The sequence below is a fragment of the Aulostomus chinensis genome, chromosome 14, assembly GCF_037954235.1.
Source record: "Aulostomus chinensis isolate RoL2024-O1b breed Wild chromosome 14, RoL_Achi_v1.0, whole genome shotgun sequence".
Lineage (NCBI taxonomy): Eukaryota > Metazoa > Chordata > Actinopteri > Syngnathiformes > Aulostomidae > Aulostomus > Aulostomus chinensis.
This window is the reverse complement of record NC_141333.1, coordinates 18,476,213-18,493,556: the sequence shown is the minus strand read 5'-3', so window position 1 is coordinate 18,493,556 and position 17,344 is coordinate 18,476,213. Positions and strand designations below refer to the sequence as shown.

The 17,344-nt window shown below is 40.2% G+C and overlaps 1 protein-coding gene across 1 annotated transcript; it reads right to left on the bottom strand.

Annotated features, from left to right (window-relative positions):
• Nucleotides 1-5,232: 5,232 nt before the first annotated feature.
• rorca (RAR-related orphan receptor C a) lies at nt 5,233-17,291 on the bottom strand. Its single transcript, XM_086223954.1, has 10 exons — nt 16,912-17,291; nt 10,215-10,300; nt 9,876-10,017; nt 9,297-9,734; nt 9,088-9,209; nt 8,445-8,577; nt 7,044-7,151; nt 6,834-6,944; nt 6,463-6,575; nt 5,233-6,371 (listed from the first exon to the last, which is right to left on the bottom strand). The coding sequence occupies exons 1-10, from the start codon at nt 16,916-16,918 to the stop codon at nt 6,210-6,212; spliced, it is 1,422 nt and encodes a 473-aa protein (XP_086080080.1). The 5' UTR covers nt 16,919-17,291; the 3' UTR covers nt 5,233-6,209.
• Nucleotides 17,292-17,344: the final 53 nt, after the last annotated feature.

The following is a 17,344-nucleotide window of genomic DNA, read 5'->3' as shown; positions in this document are numbered from 1 at the left end:
TGGCCGTCACCAGGATTTTATTTTTTGCACGTCTGTGATGGTTTTCAGATATAATAGTAATAAAACTTAATTTGTACAGCACATTACAAAACAAAGTGCTTTGCAGGGAAACTAGGCCATAAATAAAAACAGGAATTAAAGTAAACAAAAGCGGTCACTCTAAAAGTCACAGAAAACAAAACAGAGTTTACAGCCATGATGACACCACCAAGTCCATCCATCCATTGTCTAGAGCCTTCTAGAGCCTATCCCTTCAGGTGAAAGATGGGGTTCACCCTGGACAGGTCACCAGTCCATCACAGGGCCAACACATAGAGACAGACAACCATTCACACTCACAGTCACACCTACAGTCAATTTAGAGTATCAATCAGCCTCGTCCCCTCTTGATGTCTTTGGACTGTGGGAGGAAGCTGGAGTACCAGAGAGAACCCACACAGGAACAGGGAGAACATGGAGACTCACACAGAAAGATCCTGTGTCCGAGCTGGTATTCAAACCCAGAACCTTCTTGCTTCATTGAAATAATAAAAGCAAAGAAATAAAAGCAAACTAAAAACCTGAACTAACTCACTCACTCACCCACTCACTCAGTCATTACATTATGATTAAAGAGAGGAAATTTTAAAATAATAATAGTATATTTAATTAAACAGCCCTGGGGGCCTAAGAGTAAAAATGAGTTCTGGCAATTTAGGTTTTCTATATTAGTTCAGCACAGCCTTATATTCTGTTATACTTGATCAAACACAAATTCAGTGATACACCAGTCTCAGCTCTAACAACTTTACAGTTTCACTTGATATTGTTCTTACCAGAGCAGAATTCTTAATCAAACAGGCACAAAATAATTCACACACACAGTAAGACTGGAGCTTCTGGGGCCCCATGGCTGTGCCTGGTACCCAAGCCTTAGCCTGAAAACATCAAGATAGTTTTTGACTTGCTCGTTGAGGCTTTGGCACAACCATCCCCCCCCCCCCCAACACCCCCATACAATGGAGAAACATCACATTTGAGAAATACACTGTTCAAAATCATACAGAATATCCTGCGATTTAGATGAGAGCAAGTGTTGTCAGCATGAATTTCAACTTGAGAAACCAACTTCAACTTTTACTCCTACAAACTGTTGAAAACAAGGTCACTCGGTTTCTTTCCCACGTGCATGACTCTGTAAGATGGGGTGGAGTGGGTGACTTGTGATTTTCCATGCGTGAAGTTTTGTCAGGATTTAGAAAAGTAAACATAAGAGAGGTGAAACCAGTCAGTTGAGGTTGAATAAATAACATTGAATGTATTGAAATCTCAGGGGAGGGACAGCATGACTCAGAGGTAGCGTGGCTTTGATTCTCACTTCCCCAGGTGACCATGTCGAAGTATCCTTGAACAAGATACTGAGCCCCTCCTTGTTGGGCCTGCGACGGACTGGCGACCCATCCAGTGGGGACCCCGCCTCTTGCCCACGGTCAGGACAGGCTCCAGCCCCCTGCGACCCTAATGGATAAGCGGTATAGGAAATGGATGGATGGAACTCTCAGAGGAGAATCTATCGAGTCTCTGATTCTAAGTTTGGGAGCAATTCCACTTTTGACCATGTGAGAGCAGTACTGCACTGCTTGGGCTCAACAACATGGAATGTATGAGTATGAAACACAAGAGGTGGAGGTCCTGTCTGATGAATATAAAGACACATAATCAAGGAATTACATGCAATTTCAGATATCCTTTTCTTTTTAAATGGGTATGTTATTTCATCCTAGTTATGTAAAAAAAAAAAACTTGTGTGGAAGTTTGTCATGTAAAATAGAGAAGCCTTACAAAATCAGTTCATTTATTCGAGTTTAACCAATTAAAATTGAAATGTACTTTGATTAAAATAGGCCCTCTGATGATAACAAACAAAAGATGTTTGTGAATGTACTACTTCAATAATTCTTTGGATTAAATTGGCCCACTTTACTAACGTGAAAATGTATCTTTAATGACACATTAAGTGTAAAAGAAGCAAAATATGACGTCTTTACATCCCAAGTTTTATTTTTTATGGGCACTGTAGTGAAATTCACTGAACCGGTACACTTATGTATACAACTAGATTACTTACTATGTACGACTCTCCTTCCAATTTATAAAAGCAACTTTAGCACAGTATTACTGTGAAATATACTGCGCTCGAAGCGGAAATATTACAAGTGAACTCCACATGTATGAATGACATTTCAGGAAAATAAATTCGTAATTGAATACTCACACCATTGTTTCACTGTAGCCTTCATGATGCCATACGCCTTTTATGAAAGCTTGATTTAAATACGTAAACTTTCTATATGACAGGAACACACAGTAATAAAACCAATCATATTTAAACTCATGTAGAATTGTATAAACCTAATATGTACATATAGAATTTTCATTATTTTTCTACATATTGTAAGCTGACAGTATCCTCTCCTATTTCTTGTTTGATAATATAATGATAGCACAATACTCTTATTTTATCGTAGTTGTTCTTTTAGCTATATTAACTCAATAGCACATAAGTACATAGAAAATAAAATTTCATATTTAAGTTTTATGATGGGGTTCAAAAGGCAAACTTTATTTCATGTTGAAATTGCACCAAGTTTAAGTGTCAAACAAGCTGTTTCCAAACCTGTGGCCTCAATGTGGTCTCTGTCTGAAGATTCTTTTTTATTGCGGTAAACTTCGTATACAAGTGCATCTTTTAACACAGGGCAGCATGGCTCGGAGGAAGAGTTGCCATCCAGCAACTGAAGGGTTGCTGGTTCAATCCTCACACATCTCTGTGACCATGTCTAAGTATCCGTGAGCAAGATAATTGCCCCTAATTGCTCTGGATCGCCCTGCAATGGAATGGCGACTCATCCAGGGGGAACCCCACCTCTCACCCAATGTGAGCTGGGATAGGCTACAGCCCCCCCCCCCCCCCCCCTTAACAGATAAGCAGTATAGAAAAAGGATGGATGGATGTTTTAACAACAAATTAAAGAACAAACATAAAGTTCTGCATGTAATTGTAAAAAGACTTTTATTACATTCTTAAATCCACATATTGTATCACCATTGTGCAATAACACTTTTCTGTGTTAATAACCTCTTGGGTTTTAATATCCATGACATATAAATTATTTCTTAATAAAATCTATATTGATTCAATAATAATCTTAAAATAGCATGAAAATATCATTAACAGAAGGATCATTATAACAATAGAGAAACTTTTAGGGAGACATAAAAACGCTCTTTAAAAAAAATAGAATTACATCTCTCCAAGACAAAAAGGACACTAAATGAGAAAAAAAAACCAAACAACCCAGAACATATCAGGATAAAAATTAAGAAGCAAAAGATCACAACAAAACCAACACAAGATTCAGCAATTATAATTTTTACTTTTTTTATCCTTTTTTTTTTATATTCTATTCAATCTAAGACTCAAACTCAAAAGTCTTGTAATAATGATATTAGACAGGGTAAAATCTTTGATACTTCTGTAATCAAACATTCACAAGAACATGTACTGTACACAGTGATCAAGGTTTTAAGGTCTTCTACAGTTTGTTGGTGCAAGTGTCTTGCTAGCTAGACTCAGAGCAGACACTGTAGGACAGAGCCCAGCTATCTCCCTGAGTGACTAAACAGGAACGTAAGTGCAGAGCTCATGTACTGCCACCTGGACAGCTTCTCATCCTGCTAAAATTGTGTAGTCGACGACTGTATCTCTTTAAATTAATGTGGTTAAACATTCTTGGACTCGACAAGAGAATTGCACCATGTTACAATCTGTCCATGTCAGCTGACAGCTGATCTGAGAAGAAGTCGGTTGTAGTTACTCTCGAGGCTGACTGAATATCTGTGCTGGAGTGCTTATGAACTTTAATACATGGCGACAAAGGCCCCAACACACTGAGAACAATGGGAAAGACATCATTGCACAATCCCAGCATGCCACTGTCTGAAGTACCCAGTTAGGAAGGGTAAAACCCCTTTACATAGTGTGATACTAGAGCAGCACTGTCCCAGCAGTGCAAAACAGTTCTAACAGAAATATTAAGTCCAGACATCAAACTTGTGATTGTCTTATTAGGCTTCAGATATAAATAAAAATTAGTATTTTGTAGTAGCTTCTTCAGAATGTTTTATACAAATCCATTGTGTCTCCCTAATTTGAAAAAAAAGAAAGAAAAGTTTTGGCCTGGCTACACCTACATGTCTCCAGAGACCTTACTCCAGATAGATCTAGATCTAGGCCTTCCTGAATACCTCTCAAATGACAAAAAAGCAGTCCAAGGATGTCCTCAGTATGAGTACATCCAGCATTTCCCTCCGCTTTAGTCTTTTCCCGTTTTACGAGAATAACGAGATATCAAATGTCACTCGTTTTTGTTAAATTTTAAAAAGCTCTCTAGTATGACTGACTAACTCAGGGGGGTAGCTGATGGCTCTGGTAACCCTTTGCTGTGCCATGTAGTGTTTGAGAAGGGTGAGGTAGTAAGGGAGACAGGAATAAAGGGTTCAATTCTCCAATCAGAACACCATGGAAGATGGTAAAAGCCGGGCTCACCTGACCCCAAAGAAGTGAGAGTTGAGACAGTAAATCCCCTCTCACTGTTGTCTAAGAAGCTTAAACAACACAGTGTCTAACCTGTCTGCACCTCACCCAGACATACAGGTGGCAAACTGTCCCACTTTGACATCAGATTTCTTTCCAAAAGTCATTGAAACCTGCTGGATGAGATGGAGGTCTGGGCAGGTGCCACTCAGTGGGAAGCCCACAGCTGTTAGCTTCTCCGCACCTTGTTCATGCAGCTTCAGAGGGTATGTCTAGCATTTTTGACTGGTTTAAAAGACTAATGGCAGTGTGAACTCATAAATTCATGCCCCAACAGTTCTTTTTTTTTTTTGGAGTCTTAACATGGACTCATAAGTGCTAATTCTCCACTAGATTCTAATTTTCAGCAACAACAATCTTTCCATCCCATAGCGCCAGAGTAAGAGCAGGTCGCATCTTATTTGAGAAGCCAAAGCCCTCTACTGCTCTCATGTTCCATGATTGTTATATATGTGTTTCTATAATATATATATGTGTGTATATATATATATATATATATATATATATATATATATATATATATATATATATATATATACACACACACACACACACATATATATACATATACATAAATATATATATATATATATACACATATATATACATATATATATGTGTGTGTGTGTGTGTGTGTGTGTGTATATATGTATATCTAGATATATTAAAAGGAACATCGGGACACACTTTCAAATTCCCCTATCACTCTTCACTCATTCTAAAAGTGGCATCTGCGAAGGAAAAAGGGATAAGGATTGAGGTAATTGATTGCATTAAAAAAAGAGCTCACTTAAATCAGTGTCAGATGGTGTACTAGTAAAAATACCTATAAAGATTAGAAGTGCCATGTTTTATTCTGTGTATGCAAGGGCTTTTGGGTGCATGATGGCTGACATTTAGGCCATAACATACACAGATCAACAAAAACCAACCCTGTCTGAGTTTGATCATGGTCCCTTTAAACAGTTTGTTCATATGTTACAAAACTGCAAAATGTGGGCGCTACCAAGGACTGCAATGATATACTATTACAGGACTGTCAGCTGAAATAGGTATGATTACACATCTCCACAAAAGTGGGTGAGGATTTTTAGTATGTACATTCTATATCAGGCCTAGGGCCTTGCGGAGCGGTTTAAGGAAGAGGGGGTACATTCAACAATAGATTATGGGAACTGTGTGAACTGAGTAAGTCAAATTTATAGTAGAAAGGAATAATGACAGGTTTAAGGTCAACTCATAGAAAAATACCCTTGAGAATACAAATTATGTAGGCTACTCTTTAATGACTTCTTCAAGCTCCCTAAAAAGAGAGGTAACATAATAAGTACCCAGCAGCCGTTCCCATGGTGTTACAGTGAAGCTGAATGGACTGGCTTGCGGGGCAGTGTAAGCTACTCCACAGGGTCAGGAGTTCACAGGTGAGAGGAGTGTGTTCTAAAGTGTAGCGTGCAGGATTGTCTTTGAGTTGCTGGTTGGTTTTGCCTCAGCTGGTTGCCACATTAAAAAAAAAAACTCCCTCTCCCTACACCTCAAAGTCTCTTTTTGAATCGCTTGTTTTTGCTCAATAGTGCTAGCCCTCTGTGGAGTCTGGGAAAGTGATCTCACTGCCGAAAACCTCCCTGTACAGAGGGGGAAAGGTATACGCTGTCTCAGGGTGAACCAGACGGAAAAACTCCAGTTTGTCAATGTGAAGCTTGCAAATTGACTTCATAATAGGAAGCTTAGACACCATCTGGAAGGGAAATGGAGAACAACAGTATCAGTAAACCATTGTATAAAGACACAACAAAAACATGTCAGTTCCTCTTCTCAAGCCCCTTTACCTTGGCTAGTTTCTCATCTGATGCTCCGCCTTTTTGTAAGCAGCGCTGGAGAGCTACATACACCTTCTCTTGCATCTTCTGTATCTTTTGCACATCAGTCAGCCAGGGTCGGTCTGAGGGGAGAGAAGGTGTTGTGATTACTATCATGTTACCAAGAGATCCTCCTCCCAAGTCACAGGTTTATGACGTCAGTGTTGTATAATCTGTAGCTGGCAGAAAATGCTGAACATAATTACTACTGGCCCTTCCACTTTAATCCCTTGGATTAGTCTTTTTTTTAAATAAAACTTCACAACAGGTTTATTCCTGCATTTTAGCTTCAGTGAGAATGATCAAAATGCAGTTACGTGGTCAACAAAACAAGATCTCACCTGGTGAGAGCAGCACAGCAGCACTGAAGAGAGCCATCTCTTCTTCTGACATCTGTGTACGACTCAGGCTTTTAGCTAAATCAAAGACTGCAGTCACAAGGTCATCACAGCCTAGAGGGAAGAAGCAAGAGTAAAAAGGGAAAAAAATAAATAGCTGACCTAAAATACAGACAGAGGGAAAATGAAGGGAGACTGAATGTGTTGACTCACCAAGTGCTTTAAAAAACGGAGCTGGGGCAAACCTTCCATCAAAGAGCAATGTATTATTGATGGGGTTATAGGCCCGGCACATACGGATCAGGAGAACATCCATGCAGCCTGTGGACACACAGATTTCCAGAGGGGTATCGGTCATATTCAAATATATGCTGGTTTGAATATTTTCATAGGAAAAGGTGCTTGGATACTTTTAAAATTGACACAGTATATAAATCTTCCATGATTTACACAGTACATCTCAGAAGTCTGAGAAAAAGGAGCTCAGAGTTTAGCAAAATGAACTCAACTAGAAAATTACCAATGGGAATCTTTTCAAAGCTTGGATTTCTTTTGACTTGACATCACTTAAACCATCAAAAGTGGAGGCTTTTGCCCTTTGGTGATTATAACTAACAATAATTTTCCCTATCAGTCATGTGGTGCCCAAATTTGTTTGAGAAGGTGTTAACAAATGCTGTCAAAGCCGGCATGTAAGCATTTGATAAGTTTATAGGTGTTACAACTCATGAGAAGATCGTTTCTCATCTGTTACTATGAACAATCAAAGTAAACAATGAAGATAGTTATGCATGAAAGCAGTAGCACTTGAGTTCAAGCAGGTTTGACAAATCATGTACAGGCGAGGTCATCTTTCATGCCTTTTCAAACGTTCCAAATCCAGTGTGTAATTATCTGCCATATGTAAATTAGATTCCCTGTTCTGCAGGAAACAGTTAATTATCTGACGGAAGGTGTAAATTGTGATTCAGCCTTTTATTACCATAAAATGAGGAAGAAAAGAAATGAAAGAAAAGCTTTTGCATGTTTAGAAAAGATGAGCAGACACATCATAACTAAAGATATGCGTCAGAACACCCACCCATTTTCAGTTTCACCCATCTGTTTAGGGTTGTGGGGGGCGGGGCTGGAGGCTATCCTAGCTAACATTGGGAAAGAGGTGGGTTTCACCCTGGATGGGTCACCAGTCTGTTGCAGGGCCAGAAGGAGGAATTAGGAGTTCAGTATCTTGCTCAAGGATACTTCGACATAGTCTCCAGGGGGGAACTTCGGATCGAACCAGTGTCACTTAGGTTGCTAGACGGTCACTCTACCTCCGAGTAGTGCCGCCACCACATGTCACAACAATGCATGCCATTCCTCAGAAGCAGAAGCTCCTCTCTGTATTGCATGTGATATTTGAGTGGGAAGTCCGCTAACTCTTAGGTGTAACACACAAAGCATGCACTGTCATGTGACAACAAGGATCAGTGTCACAACTAAATGTTTGTGAAGTACTAAACAAAAACACACTAACAGGGTTGCTGTGGTCTTGGAGGCACACCTCCAGACTGTAATGTGGCTAAACACAACATGCACACTAGATTTTTAAGGTTACTGGTGTCTTGCACTGACCTGCTTTGAGGAGGATAATCTGATCATTCTGACAGAGGTCCATGAAGCCAGAAATGCGCTTGGCAAACTCCACCACGTACTGGATAGCATTGGTGATGTGAATAGCACACTGTTGCCACATCACCTCAGCAGACTACAAAAACAAATAAAAGAAAAGAGAAGCTTCTATGAGAATTACAAAACTGGGGCTACAACTTTTTATGAGTGTTTGACTGATGATTCTGCGATACTAAACAAGTTTGACTGGCTGATGACTTGATTTTATTTCCCCCAAAAAACAACCTACTCTTGTTAGACATATTTCTTGCTCTCTTGGAACTGGTTTACTGTGTGCAAAATCATTGAAAGAATACACTTTCATTATCAGTAGGAACACTTGTATTTACTATAGGAAACATTTTTCTTTTGTGCAAGGTTAAAAGATTCCTCTGTGAACCTTCTTCATGAAAACAACAGGCCAAACCAAATGTTAAGAAACAGTTTATATATATATATATATATATATATATATATATATATATATATATATATATATATATATATATATGTATATATAAAACTTGTTCTTACTTAAATCTGAATGTAATTACAGAAGGTAAAAGTGTAAAGAAACAATAGTCCATAACAAACTTGGCACACACACCTTGGTCTGGTACAAACGTGTCTCTTCTGGGCTGTACAAGGTCCACGCCATCCTCTTCAGCTCCTCTGTGGTGTACTGGCTTGTGTCAATATGGGACTTCACCACACTCTGGGTTATGTGCTCTGAGCAGAGAATGTTTGATTTGATTTAGATTATGGCATTACTCTTACATACGTCGTACATAGTTTCACACACTTTCACACACTGACCAAGCTCAAGCAGGGAGCAGCCCTCAGGAAGTGGGTTGAGGATGGCATGTGAGAAGAGTCCAGAGTCGTGCAACAGCTGGTACTCATGCTTGATGTTGTGGTTGCCGTCTACAAAGTCTAAGTTGGTCTGTTCTGGTGAACTCTGTGAGGATGAGCTGCTGCCTGCGCTGCCAGCCAGCATGTCCAGGTTGCCATACTCGCCACCTTCCTCTGGGGTCAGTGGGAGGTCAAAAAGCAGGCCTTCCGGCAGTGTGCTGAAATCATCCAGATCACTGAGTGCGGTGCTGGAGACTCTTCTGTAGGTGCGGCCATGGTCGGCCATGTCACAACTTGCCTCCCGGGCACCAACTCCTCCACACTCCTGGGACTGCTGGTGCTTCTGGACCTCTGCATACAGACTATCACGCTGCTTTTTGGACATGCGACCAAATTTCACTGCTGTAGGAGGAAAACATTAGACATTGAAGGAAGCAAGATTGAGGTCAACCAAGGACCACATGACTTATTCATTGTGATAGTCAAAAAATGGGATGTGGAAACTTTGAGTTAATTAAATATAGATCGAGTAGCTGAACCCACCATCACGGCTCATGCCCAAAGCGAGACACTTCTGCAACCTGCAGTGCTGACAGCGGTTACGGTTGGTCCGGTCAATTAGACAGTTCCTCTGTCGTGAGCAGGAGTACATAGCATTGTTCTGCTGGCTGCGTCGAAAGAAACCCTATACACACACACAAACACACACACACACACACACACACACACACACACACACACACACAATGTGAATCAATATTATATGGTTGTTGAAGACTGACTTTATGACACTAAGTAGAATGAGTTTAATGATGGTAACAGTTGTTTTATTGCTAACTTTACATAACCAGTGATGACATACATGGTGGAGGGCTGACTCACCTTGCAGCCTTCACAGGTGATGACACCGTAATGAATTCCTGATGATTTGTCCCCACAGATTTTACAGGGTATCACTTCTATTTGAGCTGGAGATAGAAAAAAAGTAGAGAGAACAATGTGTGAAATAGCTAAATTATTTTAGATAGATACTTTTGAAAACTGAACAAAAAAAGGGAGGTTAATTCTGGTGTGATGAACATGAGTACAGAGTTCCTGCAAAACAATAAAAATTAGTAATTCTAAAGAGTGTATTACTGTGTTTCCACAAAGAACACAGCAATGAGTGCCACCAACATGGGGCAAGGACCCTCGTTCTGAGGAGCCCCTTCTAACCTCTAAACCATCTGCCAGAGAATCATTTGTTAAATATACATAGACTTATATTCTTTTATATTGTTTGTGAGTCGTAAAACAGCTTGTTAACTTTCTAAATTTCCTAGTTGAAAGTAACTAACTTTCTTCTTCAAAACAAACTTCCTGTCATACATGTTGTTTGTTGAGGATATGGTGAAAAAAACAATGGTTGGGAAAAAAAAGTCTGTCAATGGAAGGTGATTGTTGATTGTCATTATTACTTAAGAGTAGGTTCGTGAGATCTTGCAAAAAATTTGCAATGCATCTAAGTTTCTGGGTCACCGATGCAAAACATTGCAGCATACTCACATGAGTGAGTTTATCTTGATATGGACCAGAAATGAAACAAAAAAATCTATGCTAGCCAGTAGGTGTCGTTTTAGATGTGGGAGACATTTGAAAGGACTATTTAGTGGAAAATGTACTCATTACACCATACTGAAGAGCATGGTTAAGATTATCAACTGATATTGAGTTGATAACGAATTGATAATAAGTGCTTTAAACAAAGACAATTTGCCACAATCTCCTCCATGCCCCTTAAGACACTTTTCAGAGCTGTCCTTCATTCCATTAATTGCATTCTATGTTTTTTTTTCTCTCTTAATGTTTGGCATTGTAGTTTGTTGCTGTATTTCCCAGCGCCATCACCATTCAATGACTAAATATCACCACTGTGGGCCACTGGACACCTTTATAGCAGCGTCAAGTCATTTATAGCAGCGTCAAGTCATATTCAGAAATGGAATCAGGATTCTTGAAACATTAAGTAAGGGACATAATTGCTGTTTTGCAAAACAAAATGATATAATCCATTATCGCAATCACATTTGATTTATAATGACATTTTCTAACTATGGAGCTTTCCCCTCCATTTGAAGGCCTTTTGAGACCATCTTGTGCCCCGGAATGAGAAAGACAAAAACCTGGCCCTTAGTAAATAAACAATAAGTTATCATACATTAAGGCCTATAATCATGACTGCAGTTATTGTCAAGAAAGCACCATTCATTTTAAATAAACACTGCAGCCTGGATCAATGTTTATCTAACTTAAATGTGATTAAAACTGAACTAAAACAACAAAACCACCACCAGGCATGGAGCACTTGATAAAGATACCTTTTTTAATATATATATATTTACAAGCATATCATACAAGACTTAGTGCTACAGGAGGAACTGGGAGAGGTCTGGACACCATAACGTGATTGACAAAGGAAACTGTGTATACATTATATACCTTGTGTGTACTGTGGAAGCCTGAGCCTTCTTACCGAGGAACAGCCTGTTCTTTTCATTATGTTGTTTATCTAAGTAGCTGGGCCTCCTCAAGCCCAGAATAGCAGGTCAATTGCATTAGCTGAGGCCTGAGGTTATAAAGTTTCACGTCTCTCTCTCTCTCGCTCTCTCTCTCTCTCTCGCTGCCTCCTCCAGCATGAACAAATTCTAGCAGGTTAACAAAAAAATGTGTTAAAGTTTTTCGGGCCCCAAGTGGTATACCACTAAATAACTGGATGTGACTGTTACCGTGCAGGCAGAGCACAAGATTTCATTAAGCTTGAACTGTGCCAAACAATTCTTCCGTGCTTTTGCAGGGTCATGGAGGCAACCTTTAAATCACCAGAGTTCACAGCACTTCAGAAAATAGCATTTTTCTAAAAGCTCTTTCATAAACTGCCCACAAGAAACCAATCACGTAAGTCACCCTGTATGGGGAGACATTTGCGTCACACTCTGAGGCAAAGCAAAAGAGGCTGGTGACAGACATTCCCCTGGCAAGAAAAACATGAGCATTTCCTTTCCACAGAGAAATTTTAACAGTTGCAGGTGATATTTGAGAATCTTGAGGAGAATTCTTGTTGGACGGTGAAAGGGATATAAGGGATATAAATAAATAACCAGAAATGGAAAAAAAAAGAATCCCTTTCTCCATTGCTCTCTTTATCGCTCCCCTTTAGAGCCTCCCTCCCCCCCTCCCTTCCTTCAGCCTGTTATATAACTCCAGTCTGGCCCATTCCATGAACACACTCATTCAAAGGTGGTTGTCTTAGCAACGGCATGAGATCCTCCCTCAACCTCCTTCAGTCTCATTGGCTGCTGAGCTACTGACTTTGCCTGTGACTTGCCGTCTCACCTGCCAGTCAGCTGAGTGGCACAGTCAGAAGCTGCTCCACTGACACAGTTTCTCATTCAGCAGAGGGAGGGGGGTGGCAGTGCTAGGGAGGGGTGGCAGTGCTGGGGGGGGGGGGCAGCCTGACAAGGAATTGCATCTGGTTTCTTGCAGTCCTGAATAAATATGACTCAAACTCTGAATACACAGAGGTAAAAGGGTGGAGCTCATGTTTTAGCTTCACAACAATGTAGGTGTGATGAAAAGCTAAAGATGATGGATGCCAAACAGAACTAGTATTTTTTTTTCTTAACAACTAGTAGAAACATCTGGAAATATTAAAAACATCCACTGCAGTAAACTTAAACAGTACGAACAGATGTAGCTAATAGTGGCCCTCAACTTGTTACAGCACGTCAAGTATTTGAGTGAAATTTCAGCTGCGTCTAAGCTAGACCATAAATCTATTTTTACTTGGGTGCAGCTGGCTGGCCAGAGATCCATCCTGCCGTTCTGGTCTATTGGCAAATAAATGTTGCACAAATCACAGTTACTAAAGATGCAATGTGTGTAACAGAGTGTAGGAAACTTGTTACACTGAACATTCATTTTTAATGGGTTACATTACTGAATGGGTCTAAATAGCAGTCTCCTTACTCTCATGGTTTACTTTGAGCTTTTCCATTCATCTTTATTACAAAACAAAATCTGCTTACACAAAGAAAAAGAATGCTACTATCCTTTGGTGTAAAGTATGTTCAAACCTTTCATTGCTACATTTAAGAAAGAATGCAGTAAATAATTTTAAGTTATGTAACAGGTCCATTGGGTTGAATACCAGCTTAATTCAATTGAGTTTTATTGTCTGGTACCAATTCCAAGCTGTGGAAAAATGCTGTGTATATTTTTAGGACTCACATTGCAAGGGAACTAACAGCAATCACCTTTAAACTCCAACATATGTGGGGATTTAATAGTCGTCTCTGTGTCAGTCAGTCAGTGTGCCGCTGTGTCGGTCATCACTTTTATTGAAATAGAGTAGTAAACTCCTGCCTGGACAGACTTTGTCCTCTCATCCCCACTAATCAAACAGTCCAAGGTTCTATGTACCCGCACTTCACATTTACCTGACATACTGTATACTTAACCTACATTCACAGGAGCTTCTGGGGGCCTGGAAGAGGGGAATGGCATTTACAGTATATTGCTGTACTAAATAATACAGTTACATTGCCAGCAGAAAAGGGTTGCAAATCAAAGTTGGCGACAATTTTGATAAAATATCCAATGATTTCTTTCTCTGTGATGGGAGGTCTCAAATATCACCCAAATTGTGTACAGCTACTGTATATGAACCCTAATGACTTTTTTCTCCTCTCCTCCCACTGACCCACCTAGAGAGCACAGATAGTATAATATGGCCTGAAACTAACCCCACACTCTTTAAAAATGTACTGCAGGTTAAAGTAATTACTCAGCAGATGCAACAGATTTGATGTACAGGGTGGAGTGTGGATTTATAGTAGAGGCAAGTCTCAGAGCAGTTTGGTGACAACAGAGAATGTAAGAAATATCGCAGATGTTTCAGCTGGGTAAAACAGGTCGACTTCCAGTGGGGAGACATGCACCCAAGTCATAGTGTATTAATTAGAAAAGGCCAACACAGACATGCATTCGCAACGAAAAAAAATTAATTCATTTTGACTGGTGGCAAATTTGAGAGCATCTGTCTTTTTCTTGAGGACCAAAATGATTTCCTGTCCTGTTATGATACAGTGGTTACAGTAAGTAGATTTAGTGAACAGTTGGATGCTGACAATCTGAAAAACTATATATTCATAGTTTTTACATCAGCATACATCCTTAAAAAATATGGTACAGTCCAACGGAATGACATATTTAATTTTTTTTATTTGCAGCTGTTTTCATTTAATTCTTTATTATCCAACTGAATAAACTTTAAGCATGAGTAACTTGATAACAAGCGATACCTTGCAAACACCATTTTCACTGTTCTACATCTTGAGATTGTCATTTCCTCTATTTTCTTATCAACCTAAACATGCAGATCTGTGAAACACCAGGCTTCTCATACACTCTTTGCCTTTGTAATCCTCCGCTATAGATCGGAGAAGATACAGTGCATTCAGTTGATGGTGCTGTTTATGCTGCTCCGGGCCCAAAACCCAAGTGGGCCTCTGCAGCACAAGCACAAGCAGACTGAGGAATTCACTTCACAGCATGTAATTTTGTAAGCTCCAAACCACAGGAATATATTTAGGGTTGTGCTATAACAATCACCTTGAATTAAAATCACTTTAGGTCTCTTTCAATGCCACTTGTTCTCTTGCATACTAGAAGATAAACAGGGCCTATCAAAGGGCTGTAAGAACAAAATATTATCTTTATGGAATCAGTGTGTGTAATACTAGGTTTTAAAATAATCACATAAAGCCGGAAGGAAAAGATCTCCGCAAGCATTTTGCCCGCCTGCTGACATGTAGGTAGGGTGAAGAGTTAAAGCTTTAGATAAGGGGAAAGGAATCTTAGCGCGCAGCTGACAGAGAGAAAGGGCACCTTGACACATACTGTAGCTCGCTGTGAACTTCCCCAAGGCTGCGCATTCAACAGATAGTGGCTTTCAGCCTGAGCTCAGCTCAGCATGTCCTTTGAGAGCAGAGAGCAGACTTGACTCTTTACAGCTACCGTACCTTTGATCCTGGGTTTACTGTGCTCCGGCACAGGCTGTTCCACCATCAGTGCACAGAAGCAGAAAAACTAAGAGCCGAATATTGGTTTATGTGATTGTGTTGCACAAGAACATACTAATCTGTTTGTACAACTCCCAAAATCTGTCTATCAAGTTTGTCAGATTGACATTTGTTATTTTTCTGATGATGACGAATTAAACTGGATGTTTTACCTGCTGCCTCCTCATACTGATATCGAGCTTTACAGCTGGGGAGATGAAGCTTTGGAAATCAAACTAACCTGCCATGCTAGACTAGAGCGACATTACCCCTCTTGCTGATTTAAGTAACCTTAGCTGACAGAGGAAACTGAGCTTAACTGAACCCTGCTGGGCTTCATGGTTAAATGTGGGCTTGCTGTGCCCATATCCTGCCTGTCACAGCAGTACATTACACTGAATGAAAAAGGAAAACACACCATCTACTCACTATTTAAACAGAAAAAATTGACAGTTTTTGTTGCATCATAATTTTTTTTTAAATTAATTGAATAATAGAATGAAGGTATCTTGAACTGTGGCGATTTCTCCAGTGTGGCTTGTATTTGCAGATGAATCATTTGACAACTGAATCAAATGACCAACTACGGTCTCATCAGTAAACAACAGAGAACACACACATGCAAACACACTTGCTGTAATCCTCAATGACAGAACTAGGTTAATGGAGCACCTCTATTACCCCACCACCAACAAGACCACACACACACACACACACACACACACACTCACATACATACACACACACACACACAGAGTCCACAATGCAGCTGATATCAAACACACACCGACGGATAAACGAACAGTAAAAGAGAACTATTATATTTTAGAAGCACTGAAGCTTGAATGAAACAACAAACAATGACTGGCTCTCAAAAATGTGAGAGATATTAAAGTGTCATAAATTATATGGTGGATGAAACATTGAAAACACGAATAATTAATCAACACTTAACAATCCGTGCCAACTGATTTTCTTGTGGTTTGACAGCCTGAGAATCACTCACTCCCCCCCCTCCCTCGCTCTCTGCACCCCCCCCCCCCTTCTTACATAACTGGAGTCGAGCATCGGCGATAGAAACTCTCCAAAGCGACAACGCTCTCCTATTATCACACTGCACAAAACTACCAAAATACACACAAATAGCCAATACACACTCATATTTTGGCCTTAAGTGTAGATATGTTGCCGCACTATGACAATAATTACATTTTTAAAAATACATTTTGTGCATTTAAAATTGCATATTTTGCGTATGAAGTTAAAACTGAACAAGACTGACATTTTCAAATGCTATATTAAACAGATTCAAGCCGCCCCACCACCCCAGCGATGCAACTGTGTGTGAGTGTCTCGCCTACAGACGACGAACTTCGGACTCTGGCACCGCCTTCAACACTAATACCAAAGTTTACCATTTGCCAGACTGGCTGCAAAAACACAGAGGTACTCAAACGAGTAAATAATGTTCAGAAACTCACCCCTCATGTCGACGGTAGAGTCTAACCAAATCTTCGTGTCATACAACTTCGGCTGGAAAAAAAGCCAAGAAAGGAAAACGATGCGCACGTACTCGCTCCAAACCGGAGCAGCTGAGAACTGTCACAACAGCAAATCCTCATGGATTTTCTACCTCTCCTTCACGCGCTACCGACATAAAAAAAAAGAACAAAAGCACCTTTTCTGTTTCTTGCGTTAACTTCGTCGGTTGGCTCCGAGGAATCTCTGAGCTCTTGTAATACTCGCGGGGGCTCGTTACACCGCACTTCTCTGCTCTGTGGCTCGCGGTAACCTGGTTTCGGCGCGTGGACTACACATGATCCTCACCAGCAGTCCTCCCGCCTCGTGCCCACTGAGCTGACGTGCGCGCCACCTCTCGCGCTTTTAAGGAGACTCTCGCGTGCGCGAGAAAGT